The 12,672-nt window shown below is 38.4% G+C and overlaps 1 protein-coding gene across 1 annotated transcript in view; it reads left to right on the top strand.

Moving 5' to 3' along the window:
- Window positions 1-12,672, top strand: part of LOC125876244 (RCC1 domain-containing protein RUG3, mitochondrial) — a 29,885-nt gene extending 17,213 nt beyond the window's left edge. Inside the window, exons 3-6 of the mRNA XM_049557376.1 lie at window positions 8,252-8,446; window positions 11,329-11,457; window positions 11,545-11,700; window positions 11,942-12,672. Coding sequence (XP_049413333.1) covers window positions 8,252-8,446; window positions 11,329-11,457; window positions 11,545-11,700; window positions 11,942-12,144 — 683 coding nt within the window. The 3' untranslated portion in view covers window positions 12,145-12,672. The remainder of the gene's footprint in view (window positions 1-8,251; window positions 8,447-11,328; window positions 11,458-11,544; window positions 11,701-11,941) is intronic.

The following is a 12,672-nucleotide window of genomic DNA, read 5'->3' as shown; positions in this document are numbered from 1 at the left end:
GAAATTGATGAGGAGAGATTTACAAACCCCCAGGGGGTGCCGTCATTCTCAAATCCAAAACCAAATTTTCAAAAATTTACAATTGTCCTATAAACTCCACTAAACTATCTACTTCCCCCACTAAATCTTGCTTACACCAAAAAAACAAAAGACTAAGGCATCTCATCTTGATTGTCTGGGAACTGCTAGTCCTCCCTTCAAAGCACCTTCCATTCCTTTCTTTCCATAGTGTCCACCAAATGCAAGCCGGCACATTTTTCCACCAATCTCCATTTGATCCTCTCTTCCCAATTCCTTGCCAGTGTGTTAGTACCTCAAAAGTGGTTCTGGGCATTGTCCAATTAACCCCGAGTATACAAATGAACATGTTCCACAGATCTGTAGCCATCCTGCAGTGCAAAAATAAATGGCCATTTTCTTCTGCCTCTTGTTCACACATAAACCACCTTGAGCAGATCTGTATACCTCTTCTTTGTAGCACTTCGTGTGTTAGACAAGCTCTTCTAATTACCAACCAAGTGAAGCAAGCAACTTTTAGAGGGATCTTAATCTTCCATATTAATTTCCAGGGCCAAGATGTTGTCAAAGAGTGGTTGGTGTTTCTTTCCCAGTAACAAGACTTTACTGTAAAAAACTCCCCTACTATGCAATTTCCAAACTGGTTTGTCGGACTCTGCATTGATGCCAAGGAACAGGTTCAAGGCCTGGAGTAAGTCTGCTACTCTTTCAACCTCCCAATCATTTAGAGCCCTTCTAAACATAAGGTTCCAGCCTTGAGGACTCCACATCTGCGCTATAGTGTCATTCTGTTGTAGGCTGATAATGTACAAGTCAGGAAAGAGTATCCTCATTTTCACATCGCCTAACCAGATCTCATTCCAGAAACTGATCTTCAGGCCATTCCCCACTCTGAAAGTCACCTGCGCATTGAAGTCAGTCCACATTCTCCTAATAGTTTTCCATACTGAGCACCCAAAAGTACCATTCACCTCTTCAGTTATCCAATTGCTCTGTAGGCCATATTTCTCAGCTATGAACCTCCTCCATAATGCTGTATCTTCGCAACAGAATCTCCACAACCATTTTTGCAGCAAACTAGTGTTCTGAATACTTAAAATTCTTAATGCCCAGACCTCCTTGTGCTTTGCTCATTATCACCTCTTCCCATTTAACCAAGTTGTATCCTTGCTTCCCTTTGTTCCCTTGCCAGAGGAACACCCTTCTCAACTTGTTGAGTTTCTTTCCAATACTTTTTGGTAGTGGAAAAAGACTTAGCATATAAGTTGGGAGGGCATCCAGAACTGATTTTATGAGAGTCACTCTACCTCCCAGAGATAAATATTGACTCTTCCACCTTGTCAGCTTCCTTTCACTTCTCTCCAAGACTTCACTCCATACTTCCAATTCTTTGTTCTTGGCTCCCAAGGGCATCCCCAGATATTTGGTGGGAAGAAAGGCCACTTGGCAGCCCAGGTTGTCGGCTAGGCCTTGCATATTATTGACTTGATTAACTGGGAACAGGCAACTCTTCTGCCAGTTCACATGTAGACCTGAGATGGCTTCAAATATGGTTAGTATTGCCCTCAGATGCCTAATTTGCGACACTTCTGCACCACAGAACACAAGAGAATCATCTGCATACAATAGATGTGTAATCTCCATGTTATTAGCTATGTTAGTATATGCACCAAAGCCTCTTATCCACCCCAATTCATTAGCCTTTCTAACCATGTAGTTGAGTCCCTCCATTGCTAGAAGGAATAAGAAAGGGGACATGGGATCTCCTTGTCTCAGTCCCCTTTGTGATTGAAAGAAACCTTCTGGACTCCCATTTATAATGATTGAGAATTTCACTGTTGACACACAAAACTTGATCCAATTCACCCATTTCCTCCCAAACCCCATGTCACTCAGAACTTTAAATAGGTAGTTCCAATTTACATGGTCGTATGTCTTCTCTATGTCCAATTTGCATAGAATACCTGGTATCTTTTGCTTTACCCTGGAGTCGACCAACTCATTAGCCAATAAAGAAGCATCCATTATCTGTCTATCCTTCAAAAAAGCCATTTGATGCTCGTTAATCAGTCTCCCCATAACTGTTTTCATTCTGTTGTGGATGCGTTGGAAGTCCTTATTTATTATTCTAGAATAGGGTTTATATTTCATAGTTTTATAAGGATTAAGTTAAGTTATATTTATTAGTTTGGAATAGGATTTAGGTCTCCTACTTTCATAAGAATTAGACTTGCTATTGATGTAATAAGACTCCTATTTAAAGGGGCTTTTGAGGAATAAATCGGTAAGTTATATTTTAGTAAAAAGCAAGAGATCGGAGTTCTCTCTTCCATTGAACTCTAAGGTTTCAGTCTCCCTTCAATGAGCTGAAGTTATATACAAAAATAGGTCGATCTAGGAATTTGAACAAAGGCAAGGGAAAGTCAAAGTCAATTGATTTAGATTTTCCTGTTCATTGTCCTGTGACTCGATCCTTCTCTAAGAATCCTAACAATTTGGTATCAGAGCCTAACACAATGGGCGATGAGATCAATTCCAGGTACTAAACTTGCAGCTATGGAACAACGTCTCGGTGAAAGAATTGTCCAAGTCATTCAAGAACAATTTTCTAGACTGGGAATTGGCTCTACAAAACCAGTAGTCCATGGGGCAGAATCAAGTAATGCCCAGACAATTGGTAAATCAACAAATCCGGCTCCTAGAGGCAATACATTGCCTATTCAACCAACTGAGCATAATCATCAAACTAGTGGTAATTCCAATTCGACAATACCAAGGTATGCAAAAATGGATTTTCCTACTTATGATGGCACCAACGACCCACTGATTTGGGCATATCGTTGTGAGCAGTTTTTTGAAAATCAACATACAACAAATGCAGAAAAGGTTGGAGTGGCTAGATTTCACCTGTTGGGAGAAGCACAATTATGGTATTATCAGCTTAAACGAGCGAAGGGACCAATGAGTTGGGAAGACTTCCAAAAACAATGTTTCCAGCGATTTGGACCTCCTGAAAGCAGCAACCCGGTAGGTGAATTGGTCACGCTTCGACAAACTGGTAGGGTTGAAATTTATCAACGTCAGTTTCAAGAAAAGTTGGCTAGGGCTGATGAGCTTATTCCAGAACACTTACATGTGGGAATATTTATGGCAGGGTTAGATGATTCAATTAAATTGGACGTGCAATTGCTCAAACCACCTGACTTATCAACGGCTATGAGTGTAGCCAGGGCTTTAGAGCAAAAACAACAACTGCAAAAAGGGCAGCAGTCCCAGAGTAGTCTTGGCAGCACAGTAAACTTGGCAAAATCTGCTACAAGTTCAGTCGATTCATTTAATACCAAGACCAGCAACCAGACCCCTTTGGTCAAGCGATTAACTCGTGCAGAAATGGCAGAGAGAAGAGCTAAGGGATTATGCTATAATTGTGACGAACTATATTCAGCCATTCACCAGTGCAAACAACTTTTCTGGCTGGAATTGGATGATTCAGTAGACAATATTCCAGAAGTTCTGGATGATTGCCGTGCAATTCGAGCATGAGGACAAGCTCTTTCAACGTAAGAGGGGGGTAATGTTGTGGATGTGTTGGAAGTCCTTAAATTAAGTATTTAATTATATTTTTAGTAGCTTTATTTATTATTCTAGAATAGGGTTTATATTTCATAGTTTTATAAGGATTAGGTTAAGTTATAGTTATTAGTTTGGAATAGGATTTAGGTCTCCTACTTTCATAAGAATTAGACTTGCTATTGATGTAATAAGACTCCTATTTAAAGGGGCTTTTGAGGAATAAATTGGTAAGTCATATTTTAGTAAAAAGCAAGAGATCGGAGTTCTCTCTTCCATTGAACTCTAAGGTTTCAGTCTCCCTTCAATGAGCTGAAGTTATATACAAAAATAGGTCGATCTAGGAATTTGAACAAAGGCAAGGGAAAGTCAAAGTCAATTGATTTAGATTTTCTTGTTCATCGTCCTGTGACTCGATCCTTCTCTAAGAATCCTAACACATTCTTTCAGTGATCAACTTAGCGATGATTTTGTACATTCCACCAATCAGACTTATTGGCCTAAAATCCTTGAGTTCCTCTGCTCCATACTTCTTAGGGATTAATGCCACAAAGGTGGCATTCAAGGATCTTTCAAACACTTCATTCTGGTGGAAGTTATGAATTGTTTGCATCACATCATCCTTTATGATCTCCCAGCACTCCTTGAAGAAACACATAGTGAAACCATCTGGCCAGGGGCTTTATCCCCATCACACAATTTGAGAATGTGTACCACTTCCTCTTCTGAGAATGGTCTCTGCATCCATTCTTGCTCCTCTTGACTTATTCTGGGGCAGTTCGTCGTCACAAAAGGTGGCCTCCAGCTTTCTGATTCAGTGTATAGCTTCTTACAGAATTCTGTTATATGCTCTTTGATTTCTTTCGGATCTTTACTCTCCTCCCCGCTAATAACCAGTCTATCGATGGTGTTGTATCTCCTATGTGTTGTTGCCACTCCATAAAAGAACTTGGTATTATTATCTCCCTGCTTTAGCCATAATACTCTGGATTTCTGTCTCCACTTGGACTCTTCATTCTTTGCTAACTCTTCTAGCTCAACTAGGATCATTGCTCTAATAATCATCTCATCCTCTGTCAACATTCTGTCATTCTGAATCAAATCTATCTCAGCTAGCTCATTTAGTAACCTGTTTTTCTTGTTGATGAGTTCCCCAAAAGTTACACCGCTCCATTCTTTGATTTTCTGCTTTAGCATCTTTAATTTCATGCTAAGTTTGAACTCTGGGCATCCTTCCACAACAAAACCATTCCGCCAGTCCTGAATTAAATCTTTGAAACCCTCAACATTAGTCCACCAATTTTCAAATTTGAAGTAAGGCTTCCTTTGTTCCCAGTCACCACATTGTAGCATAATGGGGCTGTGGTCAGATATAACTCTAGGCATAATTTGTTGTCTAATGTTTCTGAATTGTTCTTCCCACTCAGTTGAGTAGAGAAACCTATCCGGCCTAGCAACACTTTGATGGTTAGGCCCTCTGAACCAAGTGAAATTCCCACCCTTTAGACAAGGGTCATGTAACTCCATATCCTCTATCCACCTCAAGAAATCAGTCATTACATTGGTTATTCTCCTGCATCCTCTTCTTTCGGCCATTGTTCTAACAGTGTTGAAGTCCCCACAAGTCCCCACAGGTAACCCATGGACCTCCACTTAGCTCCCTAAATGCAGCAATTTCTTCCCAGCATTCTAATTTTTCAGTTCTAGTGTGTGGAGCATACACACCAGTGAGAAACCAGCAAAACCCATCTTGGACAGCTTCGAATTTGTATGTAATTGAGAATTTGCCTTCCTCTACACTACTGCCTACCCAAATTCTTGAATCCCAAATTATCAGGACCCCCCCGCTGCTGCCATCGGCTTCGATATACCCATACCTCATCCATCTGCTAGCCCACAATTGTTTGGCAATCCTGTCTACATCCTTGCTGATTTTTGTCTCCTGAAAGCAGTAAACATCAGCTCTCCATTTAAGTAGAGAGCTCTTAACCAGATTCCTTGTTGAAATCTTGTTAATCACCCTAACATTCCATGATAATATATTTACTTTCATTTGAGAAATAGTGGCTGGACTCTCCCTCTGTTCCTTACACCTTCAACTTCCTCATTCAAATCTGACTGCAAATTCTTCAACTCATTCTTGCCAATTCCTATGTGTCGAGGAGTTGCTGCTTCACTATTTTCCCCTTTCTTCTCCATCCCCCTTTTTCTTTCATCGATCTTCATCAGTAATGTATGTGTTTCTCCCCTAAAACCTTCAAACGCCACTCCGTAAGTTCTGCTAAGTTCCAAAATATGTGAACTTACCCAATTGGATGCTTCAACCTCTGCATCTGTCTGGTCTCTATGGCTTTGTATGGATACTGGCTCAACATCATGAATCTGCTGAATTTGCCAGCCTTCTTCTGGCGATTTTTGTACTCCTGAATTCTCCCCAACATCCTTAGGTTGGTCGATCTCCTTTGCTTTATTGCGAGTTGGTTCAACAGCCTCTTCCATCTGGTTAATTGACTCTCCGAAATTTTGATTTGCAGAGTTGTTGATGTTCTCTACCATCTTCGCTTTTTCCATTTTGTTGTACGCATGTAGGAACTGAGACGCTAGTTCCTTGATGTCCTTTAACCCTTCGATAAAACTCCCTTGCTTATCACATATTACGTCAAGTTTTTTATTTAAATGACCTTTTTTAGTTTGCTCCGGCCCAAACCTTTGAATTGGGCTTTGTTTTGAGTTGGACTCCCCCCGGCCCACTCCTTTATTTATTTTCAAAATCTGCCCATGCTCTTCTGTCAAAACATGTGATTCACCTGCTGTGTTTGTTGCTTTTTGACTTTGCAGGAGGTTCTCGTCTTTACCCAATGGTTCTCTGCCTCGTATCCGCTGGGTAATGACTTCAGTGTTCCGGTCTTCTCCGGCGACCACCCTTACCGGCGATTCGGTCCAAATTTGCATTGTATAGCATATTTCACCCCCGTCGATGGTCACCTCTTTGGGTATGTCTGCTCCATCTCCTTTGATTCTGATTCTTGCCCACTTGAGATGATTTCTCAATTGGGTTTCCTCTTCTGTCTCTACCCACCCTCCGCAAAAATCTCCAATAGCCTTGAAAATTTTTTGGTCCCAGAATTGCAAAGGTAACCCTAAAATTCTTACCCAGGTCGAGCTTTCTGTACCCCTCCCGCATTTCGTACCTATTCTCTACCAAGATCGTAGAGGCTCTGATACCATGTGAGTAATATAGGAGAAAAATATTATTGAATTGTTGTGTGTCTACATTACGTAGAAACCCTATTTATAGGCACTATAATACAATCCTTTACCAAGTAGGAAACTATATATTATTCCTATTCCTATTTTAAGTAGGATTGTGTATTACCTATTTCTATTCTAACACTTCCCAATTATAGAAAGGTGTAATTTTTTTCTGGAACAGACTATAAAGGAAAGTATGCCACATAAATTGGTATAGGGGGATATTACTAAGAGTTTATATAATGTTAGTGTAAATGGTTTTTTGTATACTATCAAGTTATTCAAAGAATATTTACTGGTAAGCCTTTACTTTAGAATGAGAAATTTGGATCTTAACAAATAAAATATACTACTTGCCCACTTTATCCAAAAAAAAAAAAAAGAATATACTACTTGCCCAGTTTTGAATGATGTGATTATCTCGTTAAAAAACATAAAATAATACCCTTAGTTTACTTTTATTTTTCCCTTTGTGTGTAAAAGAGGGTGTAAAAGATGCAAGTTGTGAGCTGAGTAATAATTTTCGGTGGATAGTATGGGCTGACCCATATTTGACCCACTTTTGAAATGATCGGATATTCAACCCATTTAAAATGGGTTGGTTTGGGCGGAGCGGATAGCCGTAAATTTTTACCATTTTGCCACCCTTACATCTTATACTTTTTGATGCAAAGTAGCCAATGGTATTTTTAGTTTGATAATTCGTGCTTTTGAGTGTCCCACCTAATGCATGCCTAGGTTGTTGAATCCATTGCTTTACTGGTAGAAATAATGTTTTTTTTAAAAGGAGTTTGTCATGATATGAATGTAGAGGATGGGTGGTTCTTCACTACACTGTTCCATTTGTATGATACTATCACTATTTGGACAAAAATTCTTTTTCCTTGAATTATAATTTTAAAATTTTCTTATTAATGTGTAAAATTGAAATTAATTTGTTTTATGTAGTTTACTAAATGAAAATGTAAGTTTTACTTTAAAAATTTGAAGAAAATATCCAGATTCACACAAAAAATTTGATGCTTTTAGTTCGTACTTAGATTCTCATCATTCAACAACCCATTTTGGAAAGGAAGTCAAAGGTTTTGTGCTTGAAGCATTTCCCTCCCTCTTTTGTGTGGTGGTGCATATATGGGAGGTGCACTAGAAACTGGCTTGAAGCTCTCACCTTACCAACAAACCGATAGTTGATAGCTGTTGGTCATGTCTACCATCAAATCGCTCCAATGAAGATTAATAGTATTTGACATGGGAATGTGTGTCTACAGCTTATTGAGGGAGTATGTTGTGAAGTACTTGCTGTTCTAATTATTTCCTGTCTTTTACTCGATAAAATTTGGATGTGAAGTAGAAATTAGTGCTGATTCTTTTCCTTTAACTTGGAGTTTATGTTTTTACTTGACGTCAATAGGTGAACTTTATACTTGGGGACGAGATGAAGGGGATGGTCGATTGGGCCTTGGTCCAGGTCGAGGCCCAAATGAAGCAGGTGGTCTTAGCATCCCTTTAAAAGTAAAATCACTTCCTACAAGCGTAGCTGCTGTTTCATGTGGTGGGTTTTTTACAATGGCACTTTCAGAAGAGGGAGAGCTTTGGAATTGGGGAGGTAAGATTCTATCGCTTTTTTGATGCTCTTCCCTTATGATGATGTCAATTTGTTGAAAGGAAGGGTGGTTTGTTCCAGTTGACACCATTATTTGTGTTTGATCCTTATCAAAAAAATTATAAGGAAGGTTGCATGCTTTTCTTTTATCATAGTTGAGTGCTGAAGCGTAATGATGACTTCAAGTGGAGGCAAAATATGGCTTGGATGTTGTCTTGATATCATTATTGCAAAATTAAGTGGTTTAGTTAGTCTTAATCCAAATGCCTTGTAGTGGAGCATAATCCTAGTATTACACTCACCCGTTCCTTCTGGATTAGTCGAGCATCTTGATGTCTCACATGTCAAGCTAACCTAGAAATTTCACTTCCCAAGCTGATGCAATTCTGTTCATGAATTACAGTCATCTGATAACAAATTGCATGGATCTGTTCCTTTCTTTTCCCTCAATGGTAGGTTGCAAAAGGGTCAACTAATGTTGCATGGACAGTGTATGTCTTTTGTGAGACACTCAACGTTTGTTAGTGGGTCATTTCTAAACTGAAGGACATATTCATTGAACATGTACACATTTTAAATAGTGTTTGTTCTTGTCGATGAATGTATACGACTTCCAATTAGCAAATGAATAACCTAACTCCAATTACATATTTTTTTGTGTGTATACACACAAATACTAATTTGTGGGCACATACATTATACATGTATCTTGTGTCAATCGGTCCCAAACTTTTTAAAATAACATAAATGTTATGGAAAATAGCTATTTTAGTCCTTGCCTTATTGTATTATTCCTATTTTAGTCCCTATAATATCTTATTAAGCACATTTGACCTTTGATCAAGTAATGTGTCTGTTTTTAGTCCTTTTATTAACGGAGCCAAAATACCATAAAGAACTGATAACTCTACGAAGGGCAATTCGTTATTTTCAAGATAAAATTCTCCAAGTCAAAACAGAAGAGAACTTTGTTTCTACCGTTCTAGTTTGGATCATCCACTGTACAAAGAATCTTTTTTTTTTTTTGCCTTCGCTGCATAATTCTTCAATTGAAGACCAATTATTTTGAAGTTCGCTAGATAGTTATCCTTGTGATGGTCTTCACAATTGGATACGGACAAAATCTAGGTACAGTGAAATTGGAAGCATTTGCAGCAGTGTCTTGTGGGCTACGGTTCTTGACTTATCCACCCTCTTCTGTATTTTCACAATCTTCAAAAGTTACTATTAGATTAGCGTAACTAAATTATAACTTGTGATCATTCTAGGATCTTGCACAATTATTTTGAGGAATGAAACAGGTTTCACATTAGTGAAGAAGTATCAAAAGAGAAATCTGAGAAAAAGAAGTGCTGGACTCGAAACAAAGCTTAAAATTGGGAAAACTGATAATGGACTTCGAATATTGGAGCAAAATGCACCCACCCCAGCCATGAACTGCGCCCTGATTAAAAACATGTACGATTTGATTAAATATAAGCTTCGAAAATAACAAATTTGCAGTCAATTGTGTGCATTTTGTTTTGGTTTTCAACTTATTGTGTGTAGTTACTGACAACTAATCCACCAAAATAATACAAGAAGAATTCTTAGATCGCAATGAAAATTTAAATACCTGAATTGGCTTTTAAAAAATAATACAATAACACAGGGACTAAAATAGCTATATTCCCTAAATGTTATTATCATAACATGCATGATATATTAAACGAAAGTAGGAAAGAGAGTTCTCGAAAAATGTACCTCCTGCTTACTGGAATTTAAACCACAACATTTCCGTTACAATGCTGTGGCTTTGGAAGATCAAGATCCCTCCAAAACTCTCTTGTTTTACCTGGTTAGTGGTTAGGAAAGCATGCCTAACACATGAAAAACTACAAAGAAGTGGTTTTCAAATTTGCTCAAGATGTCTACTATGTGGATTAGATGTGGAGACACATGGCCACCTTTTCATCCATTGCAAGACAACTGCAAATCTGTGGTACATGCTCTTTTATATTTTAGGTCTCCCAGTTGGGTCTTGTCTAAAACTACCTTTGAGTTACTCAACAACTGGAAAGGTATGGGTAGAAGAAATGGGGAGGGGAATCGGTGGCAGCTGATCCCAGCCTGCATATGGTGGATAGTTTGAAAACTTTTTTTGAAGACACAAGCAACCCAACCCACAAACTTAGGATGAGTTCCCTTAGTCTATTATATTTTTGGTGTAAATAGGATTTCTTATATGTTATGTTACCTTTATAAAAAAAAGAATATACGTTTCGTATTGTACAACAATGTTAAACGAATTTTATTTGATTAAAGTTATTTGTCCAATAGCATTTTAGTTTGAGCCTTCCACTTATAAAATGTATGTATGTATTTATTTCAGATCATCTGTTCCTCTTAAATCCAGCAAGTTCGGCGCCCAGCATAATAATAAACCAGACCCATAATAATGAACAAGACCTAGAAACAAACTTGATGAAGCATCAAATTGTGCTCCCAGGGCTTTGATCTGGTGGTAATAGTGAACATGTGATATGTGGGCTAGGCATACGTCACAACCCTACCATAGTTAAAAGTTTGGTATTTAAATGGAGAAGGGTAGAGGGGTGAACCTATAATCTGCCGAGTTTCAAACCTTGTGCCCTTGGCTCCGGGGATTTCCACATTATAAATAAATAAGTAATGAGTCTTGTACTTCTATTTTGATACAGGTAAGGATAATATCAAGTCTCATGCTAAGTTATAGAATAGATAGAGTTTGACTTTATCTGGTATAGGACTGAACATTCCAGTATTGTTCTTTTTTCTCTACTTTCTTGGGTGTACTTTGAACACTTTTCGTCTATTATGTGACCTTTCTTTCAATCAATAACATTTCTGGTCTCTTCTTTTCTCAGCCAATTCAAACTATGAGCTTGGAAGAGGTGACAAATTAGGTGGTTGGAAACCGCAACCAGTTCCAAGCCTTAAAGGTGTTCGTGTTGTTCAGATAGCTAGTGGGGGATATCATTCTCTAGCTTTGACTGGTAGCTTACACTGAAACTACTTTATGTCACATGCATATCTATCTATGTATCTGAAATACTTATATTTGAAGTATCCTTTACTCTCAGATAAAGGAGAAGTGCTTTCATGGGGTCATGGAGGCCATGGTCAACTGGGTAATTCTTCTCTTCAAAACCAGAAAGTCCCTATCCAAGTTGAGGCTTTGGCCCACGAGAAAGTCATCTATATATCTTGTGGAGGTTCATCGTCGGCAGCTATAACAGGTAAAACATGTCACAATCTGTTTGGTTAGATGCATAACACAAGGATTAGTGCAGAAATTATCATCCATTAAGTCGAAGCTATGAATAAAGGACTTAAAAGAATTGTTCTCATCCAATTGTTCCCATTTTCCATCGCTGCTTTAGAGACCTGTTGATTAATAAGCCATGACCTGTGCTGTATGATCTTTAGCTTATTGTACAAAGGATGAAATGCACTAATAATTAATTTTGCTGGTGACAGATGGTGGGAAACTATACATGTGGGGCAATGCAAAAGATTGTCAACTGGGTGTTCCGGGATTGCCGGAGAAACAGTCAACTCCTATTGAAGTCAAGTTTCTTATGGAGGATGATGGACTTGGATACCATAACGTGCTTTCAGTAGCCATCGGTGCTTCTCATGCCATGTGCTTGGTTTCCAGGTCAGGTCACTTAAAGTGTTGAAAAAGGATCACTCTGGTTGTATAATGACTCAATAGCAATGAAGCAGTTTTCTGCAGCTTTTTATCTGGTAAAATACCAGGTTAAATTTAGAGTTTAGTCCATTTGGGATGATTATTGTTCCAGGAACTTTGTTTTCACCTAACAAGAGATCTCCACAGTTTTGAGTTTTTTTGTTGACTTAGGTACTCCGAAATAAATGAATGTTGAGATGCTTATTAATCACCAAAGTAGCGGCTAGGATTAGGGCACAGTACGTGTGTGCCTTTCACAGGCTTATCATTGTCATATAGGTTTGTGACAAAGCAGCTTTTGAGCTCTGAATGTTGTAAAGAGATAACCAAGGCTCTTCCTAGGAAATGTTTAGCATCATCTTGATTAGGTCTCTTGATGATCAGTTTCCTTGACATGTTGATGCTAGTTTTGTAAGTGGTGAACCTGAAAGACAGAAGAGAATTCCTGTTAAGTTTTCAACATTTGTTTGTATAAATGCTATTTGAGTTGCTATCTGCAAAAACTCATTTTGATGAT

Source organism: Solanum stenotomum, chromosome 9 (genome assembly GCF_019186545.1).
Source record: "Solanum stenotomum isolate F172 chromosome 9, ASM1918654v1, whole genome shotgun sequence".
NCBI classification, from domain to species: Eukaryota; Viridiplantae; Streptophyta; class Magnoliopsida; order Solanales; family Solanaceae; genus Solanum; species Solanum stenotomum.
The sequence above is the reverse complement of the archived record's forward strand: the minus strand, read 5'-3'. Positions and strand labels throughout refer to the sequence as shown.